Below are 15052 nucleotides of genomic sequence, written 5' to 3' on the forward strand. Positions count from 1 at the left end.
GCGGGCTTGTGAGCAGGCCTGCGCAGGGGGCCGCGCGCCCGCGAAGGGGCCTGTGTGCGGCCTTCCCGGCAGAGCCCCTCCGGGCCTCCTTCAGCCTCCCCTCAGCGGTCCTCTTCCAGGCCACCTCCCCCGCCCTCTCCCCTGCCGGGTCGCAGCCCTCTGGACCCCGACCGCCCTGGGTCCTCCCTGCTGGTGTCCCCACGCCTGTGTGGGACCACGTCCGTCCTTGCCACGGCCCCCTCTGCAGGGTCGCCGGCGTGGCTCAGCACGGGGTCCCGCCCGGCGCAGGCGCTCCGGGCACCACGGAGCCAGGACGCTGGCGCCGGGTGACAGGAGCACCCGGATCTGCTCGGGGTCCCTCCTGCCCCCGGTTGGGACTCGCGCTCCTGTACCTCTTACCTCTCCCTCCTCTGGGAGACCTGCCCGCTCCTCTCCGCTCCCCCCAGCGGAGCTCATCGCTGACTCGTCACACTCCCTCAGGCCTTTGTGTCTGTCGCCACGCTTGCCCCGCGGGCCCTGAGGGGGTGGCTCGTCTTACGGGGGTCCCCAGGCCCGCTCTCGCACCCAGCAGACCTTCGGTGACCAGGCCGTGCTCCCAAAGCCCTCCAAGACTCCCGGGGTGGCCGCTGGCCTGGCTCTGTGCCTTCGGGCACGTGATTCTCTTTGTCTCGGCTGCGGTTTCAGGGGCTCGCCGTCCCCGGCTCTGGGTTGTTAACACGAGTTCGTGGCCAGGGAGCCCCTGGCTGCACTGCGGCCGGCCACGCCCAGGTCGCGGTGCTGGCAGAATGTGCGGTGCTGGGCACAGCGGGCAGAACAGGACCACGCGGGACACCTCTGTCGTGGGCCCTCGGGAGCGCCTGTTGATGCTCGCATGCGCCTGCCGAGCCCTGGCCCCACCGGGGCCTCTCTGGGCCCGCTGGCCAGCCCTCCAGCCTAGGTCTTCTAGAGGGGACGGGGAGGGGGTCGCCAGGTCCTGTCCCCGTGGCTCTCCCCCACAGGCCAGCGGCCGGCCCCTTACGGATGCCCGAGCGGTTAGGACTCCACAGATTCAGAGCCCGCAGTCCTGGGGGGGTTGGGGTGGGGGTCAGCCACAGCGTCGAGGAGCCTGCGGTCCAACTGCGGCTGGCCTCGTGGGTGCCCGGGACTTGGTCCAGTCCGGGGACACTGAGGAGGGAGAAGATTACCCAGAAGAGGTGGTGTTTGAGGCCGCTGTCTGTCAGAGCCCCAGCGCTGGGGTGGGGTGTGCTCTTACACCGGCACTTAAAGCAGAAGTCGGAGGTCCAGACTGTTGTAGAAAGTCCTGGAACTCCCTTAAGCTGTTTTATGCAGCCACTAGGGTTGTGAGCACACAGTCCCTGGATGGCACTTTGTGTACGACATAGTGACGCAGGACCGCGAGGGGGCAGAAGGTCGGGTGCAAGATGTCCTTGTGGAAGCCTGGGCCGTGTGGGGAGATGCAGGCGCGTGCGCAGGGGGTTGGGTCCAAGCTTGCGGATGGGGGTTTGGTTCTGACCCTGTGGAAGAGTGGCCATGAGGAGTGCCCGTGCTCACCTGCCCGGCGTCCTGCTTCTCTCGCTGTGGGGGGTGGAGACAGTGCTGGGCTCTCTTGTTCCAAAAGCAGCGCGCACTGGTTGTCCAAGAACACAGAGCTTCAGCCCCCCCGGAAAGTTCTAAGGGCTTGGCGAGCCCTCGGTAATCCCCGTGGTTCAGAGCCGCCTTAACGTATCAGGAACGGCTTGCACCAGGGACTCGGGATGAGCGGCTTCTCTGCTCAGCCTCAGTTTCCTCCTCTGTAGTATGGGAATCAGTGCAGTAATGCTGACTCTCCACGAGGTCGTGAAGCTCCACGGGTGAAGCTTGCTTGGCGCGCTGGAGGACGCACAGAGGCTGGCGCAGCCTGCCTGATGAGTGTCTGTCGCCGCCACCCCCGTGTCCCGCTTTAATCGTGCATCTCCGCACACTCGCTTACACACATAGGCACACACATCTCTCCCCTGTGCCCTGCAGCAGGCGGTGCTGTCTGACTCCCCTGCCCCCCAGGCAGGCTTGCCCGGGTGAGGCCAGGTGGGGTGGCAGGGAAGAGGAAGCGACTCCCAAGCTGTGGGGCTGGCACGGCCCTGGGCCCAGCGAGGAGCCACCTGTGAAGGCTCCCGGCAGGGGGAGCACTGCCGCCACAGCGCGTCCCCCGCGGCCTCCGGGCCCAGGGGAAGGGCACCCGGGGAGGCCGGGGGAGCCGTGTCTGGTGCGGGACACTTCCAGGCAGGGCACGTCGGCTCCCGGGGAGCCGGTGGCGTGGGCCGCGGGCAGGCGCCTCCCGACCCGGCCGCTCTTCTCCGTGCCCAGCTGCCCTCCAAGGCCCTGGTGCCGGAAGTGGAGGACGAGGACGAGGAGGACGACTCCGAGGACGCCATCAATGAGTTCGACTTCCTGGGCTCAGGAGAGGACGGGGAGGGCGCCCCAGACCCTCGGCGGTGCGCCGGAGAGGGGGCCCGCCGCGAGCTGGGTAAGCCGAGGGCCTTCTGGCCCCGCCGTCCGCCCCAGACGAGGCAGGAGCACGCAGGGCCGCCCGCAGCCGCTTCCTGGCCCAGGGTCTCTGCCGGACGGATCCGCTTCCTGAGAGGAGGGTGGCCGAGGCGAGCAGGAGTCCCGCACGGCGGCGGCCGGGCCCTCACCCTTGCCCTGGAAAATCCCTGTGGGGGTGCAGCCGGGCCCAGCTCTTCCTGGAGCGTCTGGTTCTCGGCGGGCCTCTGGGAGGGGACAGGACGAGGACCTGGCGGGGAGAGGCAGACAGGGCAGGGCCGCCTCCTCCTGTTTGGTGACTCTGAGCCCCGGGGCCCTCGCTGGTCACACGGGGTTGCTGGGGACTGAGTTCCCCGCGAGGCTGGCACCACAGAGCATCCTGACTCGGCGTACCGCCTCCGCGTGGCCCCCGCCTTGAGCCCTAGCGCTGCAGGTCAGGCTGCTGGCCGCCGCCCCCTGCAGGGGAGCGAGGCCCCCAGGGGCTGGGGCGCAGCGGAACACAGGCTCCAGCCCTGTGCTCTGTCCCTGCAGAAAGCCGGCGGGTCAAACTCCAGGGAATTTTGGCCGACCTTCGGGATGTGGATGGACTGCCCCCTAAAGTGACGGGTCCCCCGCCTGGCACACCCCAGCCCCGGCCACACGAAGGTAAGCTGCCCCCCCGCCCCCCGCCCAGCCCAGTCCCCTGGGGCCCATAGCCAGCGGGGGGGGGGGGGCTGCAGAGCTAAGCCCAGGGCTTCTGTGTCCTCAGGGTCGGAGCCTGGCCTCTAGTCTGCAGCCTCCCTGTCCCAAAAGTTTGTCTGTCTGTCTGTCTCCCTCCTTTTTTGTCTGTCCTGCCCTGTCTGTCTGTCTGTCTCTCCCTGTCTCTTTCTTTCCAGCTGTGATTCTTGATCTTGTCCTCTCCCTGTCTCTTTCTGACTTCTTATCTCTCCCTCTGCCTCTCTCTGTCTTTCTCTCTCTCTCCCTGCTCCTCTCCGCCCCCTCCTTCCCCTCCCCTCCCCCTACCAGGTTCCTTTGGCTTCTCCTCAGACGTTTTCATCATGGACACTATCGGGGGCGGGGAGGTGAGCCTGGGGGACTTGGCGGATCTCACCGTCACCAACGACAACGACCTCAGCTGTGATGTAAGTTCTGGGGGCGTCCCGCACCATGCCCGCTCTTGCTGGGTTCTGACTGGGTGCTCAGCCTGCACTCGGCCCCTTAGCGGGAGGATGCTGTGAGGTCGTTCAGCAGCTCACCCTGTCTTACCGATAGGTGTGGACGCGCACTCGGCGTGGGGCTTGACAGGGTCACCGAGATGTGGGGTCTGGAAGACTGCAGGCGACACTCCCTCCCACCCCTGGCCTAGGCGCACCTTACATCCAGCGCCCCCGTGGGCTGGGAGCCGGGCAGGATGGCACCGGCGGGGGGAGGGGGCCTGGATTGGCACGGCGCGGGGAAATTGGCTTGTGCAGGAGATGGGAATCGAGCCGACTTTCACAGCCAGAAACCAGAAAGCCGGGCGCAAGAGGGGTCTGGTGGGCAGGCGGGCCGGGGTGAGAGGAGGCCTTAGGGCCCGTGTTCGGAGCCCCAGATCCACAGATGAGCCTCTGGCCACGCGGTCTCTGCATCCAGTGCATGTGCCTTTCCCCCCGGGGACGTTCACCATGGCTTTCAGCAGGGTCTCGAGCAGCGGGTTCCCCAGCACGGTTGAGGATGCTGCTGTGGGATACCGGGGGGCAGGGTGCAGAGCAGAGGCTTCGTGCAGGCACGTGTGCCTGTGGGGAGGTAGCTGCACAGCGGCAGAGCCTCTGGCCCTCAAGAGCAAGGGCAGCGGTGCCAGCACTGGTGGGGACCTTTGGGGATAGAGCCCAGGCAGAGGGCTTCGTCACGTGTGCGGCCTGTGTTGGGGCAGGACATGGAGTCTTGTGTGACAGTCTGCTCTTCCTCCTTCCTGAGAGGCTGCCCCTGGGTCCCCTGCTCGGAGAGGGACACCACCATCTGCTAGGGCGTGTGCAGGGTCTCTGGGACTCCCCCAGCAACCTGTGGGTTCTGCACCCGGGCTCTCCCTTCTGCGCACACCTGTCCCTGTCCACTCCCCAGCATGTGGTCTCCGGGCCCCCTCTTTCCCCGAGAGACTTCTCTCTGGGCCCCTTAGCCTCTCTGCAGCCACTCGTATCTTCCCCCATCCGTATCATTCCGCTCTAAACCCTTCCACGGCTCCCCGGTCACTTAGGAGGAGATACGGGTCCTTAGAAGCGGCTCCGGCCCTGGCTCCTGCCACACTCTCCCTTGCTCTCTACAACCCAGGCCACCCTTCGGGCTCTAGAGCTGCTCCTACGGCCTCAGGGACTTTGCACACGCAGGGTCCTCCCTCAGTCCCCTCGCCCGATCTGGTTGAGTCTTACTCCCTTGACACCTCAGGAAAGCCTCACTGACGCCCGCGGAGGCGGCAGGCTCTCGGGTACCCTTCCCAGTGCATTTGCGATCCCTAGCCGCTCAGAGTTCACGGTCCTGGCACTGTCGGGGGCACTGACCTGACTGCTTTCCCCAGGCCCCCTCTGAGCTGACTGCTGCCCAGAGTGCACCGGGTCCCCACACACCACAGGGCTCCCTGAGGGTGGGAAGCGAGGGCAGGGTGCATGGGGCTAAGGGCTGGCGGCGGTGGTGCTCCGTGTGGGTCTGGCTGGCCGGCCTCGTCTGCCGGATCAAGGGGACGCTGAGGCAGCTCCCCCTACCCCAGCTCTCGGACAGCAAAGACGCCTTTAAGAAGACCTGGAACCCCAAATTCACCCTGCGCTCCCACTACGACGGCGTGCGCTCCCTGGCTTTCCACCACAGCCAGTCCGCCTTGCTCACCGCCTCCGAGGACGGCACGCTCAAGCTCTGGAACCTGCAGAAAGCCGTCACGGCCAAAAAGTGAGGCTGCCCCGGGCTGGGGCGGGGGGAGGGCAGGGGGCGTCTGGGCTCAGGGTGACAGCCAGCCCCTCTGCCTCCCCTCAGGAATGCCGCGCTCGATGTGGAGCCTATCCACGCCTTCCGGGCTCACAGGTAGGCCAGCACCCCCAGAGGCGGTCCGGCCCTCTGCCCGCACCCCCGCACCCCGGCTCTCGGTGCTCTGCAGATAGTGCTACCGCAGCTGGGTCTTGGCGCAGCCAAGAGGAGGAGATGAGTGTGGGGAGCCAGGGGAAGGCAGGTCTGGGGGGCACAGCTGGAGCCCCAGATGCCAGATTCCGATTGGCCAACCTTGAAAAATCTAGCAGAGAACTTCAGGATCCCCTGGAGGGGGCTGGAGGGGGGCCGAGACTGAGGTTTTCATTTCTGCTTTGCCGCTTTTGCACCTTCCAGGGGCCCCGTGTTGGCGGTAGCTGTGGGCAGCAACAGCGAGTACTGCTACAGCGGCGGGGCCGATGCCCGCATCCACAGCTGGAAGATTCCGGACCTCAACGTGGACCCCTATGATGGCTACGGTGAGGCCATCTCCCTCGTCTGGCCCCCACCCCCCGGGTCCGCTGGAGCCTCTTCATTGCCTAGCAGTGCAGGGGCGGTGGGGGGGAGCTCTGTGCGCCCCCAGCCTGGGTGAGCCCAGAGCCGTGTGTTGCACCTCTGCCCGGTGGGGTGGGCTGAGCAGGCAGGAGAGCGGCGGCGGGGGTGCTGCTTCGTCCAGGAGCTGGCGGGTGAGCGGGCTCGAGGTCCACGCGACGCCGGGGCCCTGCTGTGTCCTCTTGGCTGAGCGCAGGCAGTCGCTGAGGAGGGGGGCAGGTGACAGGCATGAGTTAGTTGGGCCAGGTCATAGGAGGTCTGTGCTCGGTCCTTGGTGCCCCTTTACGGGTTCAGTGGAAAAGTGATCGTGCTTAGTTCTGTGTGTCGTACGGCCCCCACCTTCTGACGCGTCTTCTGAGAACTTTCTTGATCACACGCGTGGCTCTGCCGCGTCTTCTCATGGCAGAGTTTAGAGGCCTGTGTCTTCCCAGGAAGGGTCCCACCCTGTGAAAGGTCAAGGGTCAGTCTCAGGTAGTCTGTGCTCTGGGCCCCGCGAGCTGCCACATATCAGGGGTCGGCTGGGCCTGACCTGAGCACGCTGTGTGAACTTGAGTGATGGGGGAGGTGGAGGTGGGAGGGACCAGAGGGCTTTGGAGAGAGTGGCCAGGGCTTGTGCCCCGAGGGCGGGACAGGCAGGTGGAGGGTGGGGGTGACCCATAGGTCCCCAGCTGCAAGGGGCCTCAGGGCCACAGAACTACCATTGTTCCTTCCCCGCTTCACCGAGTCCTAAAAGTTGTGTCCGGAGCGCTTATTCGGTGCCCGGCACTACAGGGCGCCCTGCGGGGATGGCGGTGAAAAGCGGGGCACCCCCCTCCCCCTGGAGCTTCCGTTCTGGGCCCTGAAACCTTCCCAGCAGGGCAGGGGGTGACCGCGTGAGCAGCCACAGCTCCGAGGGCAGGAGGAGCCTGGGAAGAAGCTGGGTGAACGGGCGGCTCCAGGCAGCCCCGCTCTCAGCAGGGTCGGTGTCCTGCAGCCGTCGGGGGCTGGTGGCCCTGACCAGCTTGTTCCCTCCCTTCGGGGGCCCCAGACCCGAGCGTGCTGAGCCACGTGCTAGAGGGCCACGCGGACGCCGTGTGGGGCCTGGCCTTCAGTCCCGCCTCCCAGCGCCTGGCGTCCTGCTCTGCCGACGGCACCATTCGCATCTGGGACCCGAGCAGCAGCAGCCCCACCTGCCTCTGTACCTTCCTCACGGCCAGCGGTGAGTGGGGGGAGCGGGGCTGGGGGGGGGGTGTGAACACGTCACAGGAACGTGACTCCCCACGAGGACCCCAGGGCAGGGCCGGGTCTGTGAGGCAGCCCTCCCGCCCTCTGCCCTCAGATCACGGGATCCCCACCTCAGTGGCCTTCACCAGCACCGAGCCCGCCCACATCGTGGCCTCCTTCCGCTCTGGCGACACCGTCTTGTACGACCTAGAGGCTGGCAGTGCCCTCCTCTCGCTGGAATCCCGGGGCAGCAGCGGTAAGGGGGGGGCCCGGGGCCAGCGGCCGGTCTCTGAGTGCCTCCCGTGGCCCCGCCAAGCCGGTGTCTGGTCAGCGGAAGACGGCTCCCTGCCCTCTCGGGGGCTCTGGGTAGGAAGGAGATAAGGTCCCAGCAGCCGCCCTCGTGGCGCGAGTGGGGCTCTCGGGAGGGCTCAGGGGACAGAGATCATGAGGGACTCGCCCGTCAAGCCTGCTGGCACGATACATGGCCCGTGCGGGGAGCCCAGGACCGCGGGCAGAGGGCAGGGCTGCGGCACGTGCTTCTCTTCCTCTGGCCTGTGTCCGGGTCTGCCTGCTCCCCCGACACCCTCCCCTCCCCTCTCCGTCCAGGCCCGACGCAGATCAACCAGGTGGTGAGCCACCCGCACCAGCCCCTCACCATCACCGCCCACGACGACAGGGGCATCCGCTTCCTGGACAGCCGGACAGGTGAGGCCCGGCCTTCCCGGCGCCCGCTCAAGCGCACTCGCTCGCGGTGTCCCCTCGGGCCCTTCACCTCCCGCCCAGGGAGAGCGACCCACCATCCCCCCATCTGTCCTCCAGGGAAGTCTGTGCACTCCATGGTCGCCCACCTGGACGCGGTCACCTGCCTAGCCGTGGACCCCAACGGCGTGTTCCTGATGTCGGGAAGTAAGTGGGGACCGTCCTGGCTCCTGAGGGGCAAGGCTGTGTGGGCGGCCAAGAGGAGGAGAGGCGGGGGTGTCCAGGGCCCCGGCGGCAGGGGGCAGGCACGGCGCACGCGCAGCCCAGTGAACGCTCTTGCGCACATCTTCCCGTCTCACCCAAACACGCCCTCGGTGGGCACGTTATGCCCACCGCGCAGACCAGACACGGGCTCCCGGAGTTCCGCGCTTTGGGCACGGCCGGGTGGGCCGGCTGCGGGAACAGAGTCTGGGCGGGTCTGGTTCTCAGTCCCCACGGGATTGGTAGTAGGTGCCACGTGCTCTGTGGATAAGGGCACTGGGGCCCAGCCTCCGTGGGGCCTTGCCTAGAAAGGAGGGGTGCGGCCTGCGCAGAGGGGAAGGGCAGGGAAGGGTGTGCCCGGGCCATCAGGGCGCCGCTGCTCCCCCTGGCAAGTGTGTGGGATGTCGCGAGCCGGCACCCAGAGGGGACAGTAGAGCCCGTGGCTGGGCCTGCTCCCCCCGCGGCTTGGTCTTTGCCCCATGATGGTAGCCGCTGGCCCTACAGATGGTGGTAGAGGGGCAGTCAGGAAGGTCAGGCCCAGGGCAGAGAGGATTTGGGACAGGGCCCAGGTCCTCCCTTTATAAGCGACAAATCGAGCGGGTCTGTGCCACAGCCAGCCTAGTCTTTCTGACGCAGAAGTCAGAACATCTCTGTAGGTGGCTCTTGCCCCAAGGCCCAGCCCTGTCCGCCCCCGCCCCCTCCACTCCCTGCCCTCCTCCTCTCCATGCTCCTGCTCCAGCTGCTGCAGCCATACCCGCCCCTGCGGGTCCTCAGAACCTTCCCCTGCCAACCCTTCTGTGCCTCCTGCTCCTCCCCCGGCCGCTCTGGCATCGCGCCGACCGGCTTGTACTCAGGGCTGCTGTCCGCCTGGTACGCCTCTCCTCCTTTCTCATTTACCAGGTGCCGGGTCCGAACGTCGACAGAACTGGGGTGGGGGGTCTGCCCAGCCTGTCCGCTGGGCCCCCAGGTCCCAGTGCCCGGTGAATACTTGGTCGCTGGATGGAAGGAGGCTGGGCTGAAAGCGTACTCCTTCGGGCTTGGTGTCAGGAGGTGGCCGGTAGAGCTGGGGGCCGAGAGGATGGGGGGCCCCTGTTGTTGAGGCCAGGCTGCTTCGGGGGGAGGTTCAGGGGAACCGGGGCACCACAGGGGCCAGCGCTTTCCGCCCCCTCACCCGCGCAGGCCACGACTGCTCCCTTCGCCTGTGGAGCCTGGACAACAAGACGTGCGTGCAGGAGATCACGGCCCACCGCAAGAAGCACGAGGAGGCCATCCACGCGGTCGCGTGCCACCCCAGCAAGGCCCTCATTGCCAGCGCGGGCGCCGACGCCCTGGCCAAGGTCTTCGTATGATGCCCACCTGGCCCCCCCCCGGCCGCCACGCCGGCTGGGGACTGGGGCCGGGCAGGCGGGACTGAGGTGAGGGGCTGGGCAGGAGCAAGGCTTGGTCCGGGACGGCTTCTAGAAACCCTCTGCGTCCTCACCCCTAAACGGGACCTCAGACGCATCCCTTTGCCTGGCACTTGAGGAGGCTGCCACGTTCCCAAGATGGTAGCCAGGCCCCTTGTGCGAATCATCCAGGTAGCCCCTGGGCCTCAAGAGAGGAGGCTGAGGCCTGACCTCCTGTACCCGCGGGGTCATGAGGGTCCAGTCTCCCTTCCCTTCTGTCTCCCTCAGGCGACGCCCAGCCTCGGTCTGGAGGCCCGGAGGCCCGGCCTCCTCCCACCTGCCTCGGAACCTGGTGGTGCTAACGGCCCTTTCCCCGGGAGGCCCTTTCCCCGGGAGGCCGTCCCCCACAGCCTCCCCTTCCCCAGGCATCCAGCCTGGGGAGTCTCCTCCTTCAGGACTCCCCCTCCGGGACGGCCTCGGGGAATGTCCTCTCTGCGCCCTGACACCCAGTCCTGGTATCTGAGCTGCCTTGTTGGGTGCAGCACAGCCAGGGCCGGGTGTCCTTGGGGATCAGCTTTTCCAAGACGCCAGAAGGTGCCAGGTTCTCTCTTTGAACCCCGATCACGCCTCCCCCTACCCAGACCTGGGAGGTAGCTGTGCCAGGAGGAACCCCAGGCGCCCCTGCCCTGGGTAACCCCAGGAAGCCATGGCGCCAGCTGGACCCTGGGCCGTCCTCGGTGGGGGAGCGCCCAGCCTGGGCCGCCCTAGCAGCACGCTCGGGTCCACCACCCTCTCCTCCAGTTCTCCCAGCACAGCTTTCTGGACACTACCCAGCGCCCCCAGGGCCAGTAACCTTACCTGGGGCCAGGTGATGCCCTGGGGGAGGCACCCAGCCCTCTCCCCCTCCCACAGCACTCCTCCAAGGGCAGCCCCCCAGCCCCCACAGGGTCACCCATGGGGAGAGAGAGCCGTCTCTCACCCCTCCCTGGGGCCTGGAGGCTGGAAGGGGGTCCCCCGGGTCCCCCACAGCTCCCTGTATATCTGTATAAATAAATGGGATTTTAAAGGAGCCCCGCCCCCCCTCCCCTGTCGTTATCACTGTGTGATAGTCTGTGTCTCCTCTCCCAGCCCTCCGCTCTCTTCCTCTATTTATTTCACTCTTTTTTTGGGTTCCACCCTGAGCCCTCGGGCCCCCTTCAAGGTTCCTGTTTATAAGCCCCATCCCCTCTGCCCTGGACTTGGATGTGAAACTTGTCTCAATAAACCCTTTGGAGTAAGATGGGTGGTGGTGCTGACTGTTGAGGGGCTCAGGGGACCCGGGACTTCAGGAGACGGGTGCTGGGTTCTGCCTGGGCTGGGTGGAGCTCAGGGAGGGGGTGATGGGTTTGGGTTTTGTGGTAAGGTTGGGGGGGGGTTGCCAGAGAGGGGCCCAGAGTTTAGGCGGGGTGTGGGTGGAGGGCCGGAAATGGGGGCACAGGACCGAATCTCCCAGGGCCCCTCCTTTCTGTTCCTAAGCACACTCCTTCCCCAGGGGCCTCAGCAGCAGCCTGGGGGCAGAAGCCTGAGAAACACGACCTGATGTGACAGCTCATGGCTCACCCCCCCCCCTCCCCGGGTGTGATGGGTGGTAGGAGGCCAGAGAGTTCTTCCTGAGTGTCCTGAGTACTTACCTCCCCTCCTCCCCTGCCCTCCCCACGTGGGCCAGGCTTCCCTGGAGCCCCAGGCAACCTGGAGTGGGAAGGGAGAGCCTGGGGCCTGCCTGCAGAATGCCTCCACCCTGCTGGTGGGTCCCTCACCGCCTGTGCCCTGACGAGCCCCGTCCCTTCACCGCGGCAGTCCTATCCAGGTGGTCAGTTACGCGCCTCGTGGGAGCCAGATGTCATGCTAGGTGCCTCACGTGCTATTTCAGTGGGTCCTCACGACGCCCTCCATAGTGGGCGTCATTACCCCAAGTTACAGAAAATGAGACACAGGTGGGGGCTGCTCCGAGTGCCCAGCAGGTCCTCAGAATTTGTATCCAGTCCTGTGGGACTCCCTCTGCACACCCTGGGTCTCGGCATGGTCTGTACAATGGGCATAATGCCAATGCCCGCCCCCTGGATTGTCAAGGGCTGTGCCCTGGTGCCCAGAATAGGACCCGGCCCCAGTTGGGGCTCCGGGGCCGCTCAGAGAAGGAGGCAGGTTGGCAGATGGCCATCGGGTGACACTGACAGAAGCCTAACTGTGAGCTCCACGTGGCCTTGTTCACCCCTCATCCCTCTGGGCTCTGAGAAGCTTCCCCAGGTGGTGGTTTGGGTTTTGACTCCAGCCTCAGACTTCCTTCCTTCCCCAGCCCCAGCCAGCCCCCGGATGTGGTGGCAGAGTCACTACTGTACCGACCTCAGCTGCCCTCAGCAGCCCTTTACCAGGAAGGGGGGCCCGTCTCGAGGCCCCCCTCCCCAGCCAGCCCTGCCTCTCTGGAACGCAGGTGGCCAGGTGGCCCATCTCTCTCATTGTTAGCTGGGGAAGAGAGATCGAGTCTAAATAGCCCCTGAACAGGCTGGGAGAGCTGTTTTATGACAAGCCTGGCACATAGTAGGCCGGCGTTCAATGCCTCTGGGATGACTGGCCGGATGAACATAACTGTACTTGACACCTCAGTGCTCGAGGTGCCCACCCCTTTGTCTCTGCAAATTATAGTGACGGCCACCACCTACTGAACCTCAGCTGTGTGCCAGGCACCGACATACAATCTCATGAATCCCCTCAAAGACCCTCTGGGTTCAGCCCTGTCACGGTCCCATCTAACAGATGGAGCGACAGGCTCAGAGGAACAGACTGTTCTTCCTCTGCAAGTGGGGGTGGGGATGCCGTGCTCCCTGGTTGCTCTGGCCCTTACAGCACCCCCAGGTCTGTGGCTCTCCTGGGCCAGAGTGGCAAGCAGATGAAAGGAAACTACACCCCTTCTCTGCCGGCCCTGTCTGTGCCTGGCTCTTCCCTGCACAGATAATCCAGCTCTGGCCCCTCCAGGTTTCTCCGTGCACCTTGCCAAGTTTGCCAGAGGCAGACATGAGTCAAGGGTCCTTCTGCCCATCTGGAGGCCTCTGTCTTGCCACCTGTGTAATGGGCTGGGGGATCTCTACAGCACCCCCCTCTCCTGGGCGGGGCGGGGGTAGGGGTGGGGAGGACGACGCTCTGAGAAGAGGCAGGCCGAGGCCAGCGATCCCAGAGCGGGCTGGCCCCGACACCAGTTTCCCACCCTTTCCCCTGCGGTGGGCGCCGGATGCAGGCCAGGCTAGACGGGCCCCCTTCCTTAAAGGGCCAGGCGCCTCCTCAGCCCGGGCCCCCGCGACCTGCGGCGGTAATGAGGGTGACTGGCCCCTCCTCTCCGGCTCTGGGAATAGTTAACTTTCCAGACTTGGGTGTGTTGAGGGGCAGGAATCAGTCCCGGATCCCTGCCCTGCATCTCGCACCCCAGACAGCCGGACCCAGGCGGGGCAGGTGACGCCCCCACTCGGAGGTGCCCGGCCCGCCCTCTCCTTCCGCCCCCGGCCCCTCGACTGGCTCCGCCCATCTCTGACGTCACCGAGCCCCGCGCGGATTGGCTGACTGCGCCATCGCTCCGGACACTTCCTCCTGGGCCGCAGCCGCAGAGTTAAACTTTGGAGGGGGAAAAAGAGCCACCGGCGCCCGGCGCCGGGCGACCCTCCCTTGCCCCCCCCCCTCCACCGCCGCCGGGAACGCCCCCTCCTCCGCGGCCCCCGACCGAACTTTCCTCCAACTTCTGAGACCCGTGAGATACCCTCCTTAGTACCCCGGCCCTCAGAATCCCTTTGCCCATCCCTGGGCCCGTCGGATCCCTGGGTTCCACTCGATCCCCGACTCAGAGACTCCTGTCCTCCACCGCTAGGGTCTGGTGAATCCCCTCGGGCCCCCTTCTTAATTGAATCCTTTTCTTAGAGCCATTGGATTCTGGGACACCCCCCCTCTCCGCCCGCTCTCTCCTCAAGCCTTTCTCTCCCCGAAGGGCCTCTGGATCCTGGGTTCCTCCCCTGATCCCGACCTACTAGATTTCCTTGATTTCTTAGAACCTCTCAGTCTCTGGGTCCCTCAAACCATTAGATTTCTCCTTTATGATTCCCTGGCGTCTGACCCACTAGCTTAAATTTCTCTATTTTCCCAGGGTCCCGCCACCCTCGAGTGCCCTCAACCTGATAGGTTTCTTTTCTCGTAGCCCCGGGATCCCGGCACCCCCACCACCAGCTTACCAGCTCCTTCGAATCCGGTGACCCGGGTTCCCCGGGCTCCTTCAGCCGGATCCCGGGTGGGCGCCGGGCGGCTGGTCCCGGGCCTCCCCCCTATGGCCGCCTCCCCCTCCCATCTCGCCGGGCTCCCAGGCTCTCCCGGGCCTGGGTCTCCTCTGCCCCCCGGCGGCTTGGAGTTGCAGTCGCCGCCACCGCAGCTGGCCCAGATCCCAGCTCCCAGCTCCGGGGTCTCCTTCCACATCCAGATCGGGCTGACCCGCGAGTTTGTGCTGCTGCCCACCGCCTCCGAGCTGGCCCATGTGAAGCAGCTGGCTTGCTCCATCGTGGACCAGAAGGTGAGGGTGCAGGGTTTCTCCTGTCAAGCTTGGGGAGAGGTCTGGGGGTGGGGAGGGCCTGGCAGAGGTGGCCTGGAGCCTGGCCCAGGGGAGGGAGAAGAAGGAGGATTAAACCTCGGTGGTCTGGGAGGTGGGGATAGGGCATTTAGCCCCCAGTTGCCTCCTCACCCCACTTTCCGTTTGAGGGAGGCCCGGCCAGGGGCGGGGTGCTCCAGCGGCCTCCCCAGTTGCGTGTCCCTGTATGTTGTTGTTTTCTGTAGCCAGCAGGGAGGAAGGGAGAGGCCAGCTAGGTGTAGAAGTGGGGAGGAAGGGACCGGTGAGGTCAGCAGATGGGGGACCTCCCCATTCAAGCCCATCCCGGACCTCCCATTTGGTGGAAACAGTAGAAATCGGAGCCGCACCGGGCCGTGGCGATCGGGTGACATGTGTCGGTGTGGGTGCTTGCACACTAGCTGCCAGGGGCAAGTGAGGTCTCAGAGCCCAATCTCGGCCCTCCCCCGGGCCTGAGAGGTGTGGGGAGGGGCAGGCACCTCTTTGGAACCCCAAGAGGCTCAGGGGACTCTGTCCCCATTCCTAATCAGTGTCACCACCTCTCAGGTCTGATGCTGGCCTATTAAAACAGGCCTTCCCCAACCCCAACACTACCACAGTGGGAAGCTGGAGATCACTGGGGGCGAGAGGGAATCAGGTGGAACTCAACGCGTGAATTCTAGAACGTCCAAAGTTAGAACAGTGGGCTTCTCGGTTGTGGCAGTTCGAGACTGTAAAAATGTTAGAATATTAGATTCCTGAGCTGTTGGAATCGTGGAAAATGAAAATGTAGAATTTGGGAATGCTGGGTTGTTGAAATCATAATGGAAAGATATTCAAATACTAGAATCCTCAG

At 65.5% G+C, this 15052-nt stretch overlaps 2 protein-coding genes across 5 annotated transcripts in view; both read left to right on the plus strand.

Annotated features, from left to right (window-relative positions):
* Positions 1-10866, plus strand: part of STRN4 (striatin 4) — a 26787-nt gene extending 15921 nt beyond the window's left edge. For 2 of the 4 annotated variants that reach the window (XR_005530816.1, XR_005530822.1), the window contains 12 exons: positions 2344-2503; positions 3052-3165; positions 3526-3641; positions 5240-5415; positions 5500-5547; positions 5845-5966; positions 7067-7237; positions 7358-7498; positions 7849-7947; positions 8062-8148; positions 9382-9617; positions 9876-10866. Coding sequence is in view for 1 of the 4 variants with exons in the window: in XM_039245947.1 (XP_039101878.1) it covers positions 2344-2503; positions 3052-3165; positions 3526-3641; positions 5240-5415; positions 5500-5547; positions 5845-5966; positions 7067-7237; positions 7358-7498; positions 7849-7947; positions 8062-8148; positions 9382-9551 (1404 nt within the window). In the remaining 3 variants the exon portion in view is untranslated. Of the gene's footprint in view, positions 1-2343; positions 2504-3051; positions 3166-3525; positions 3642-5239; positions 5416-5499; positions 5548-5844; positions 5967-7066; positions 7238-7357; positions 7499-7848; positions 7948-8061; positions 8149-9381 lie in introns of all 4 variants that reach the window. The other 2 variants (XR_005530818.1, XM_039245947.1) reach the window with 2 other exon arrangements.
* A 2356-nt stretch (positions 10867-13222) lies between these two features.
* Positions 13223-15052, plus strand: part of PRKD2 (protein kinase D2) — a 34498-nt gene continuing 32668 nt past the window's right edge. Inside the window, exon 1 of the mRNA XM_039249822.1 lies at positions 13223-14166. Within this exon, the coding sequence (XP_039105753.1) occupies positions 13927-14166 (240 nt within the window). The 5' untranslated portion in view covers positions 13223-13926. The remainder of the gene's footprint in view (positions 14167-15052) is intronic.

This window comes from Hyaena hyaena, unplaced genomic scaffold (assembly GCF_003009895.1).
Source record: "Hyaena hyaena isolate Hyena2069 unplaced genomic scaffold, ASM300989v1 scaffold_9, whole genome shotgun sequence".
Classification (NCBI taxonomy): Eukaryota; Metazoa; Chordata; class Mammalia; order Carnivora; family Hyaenidae; genus Hyaena; species Hyaena hyaena.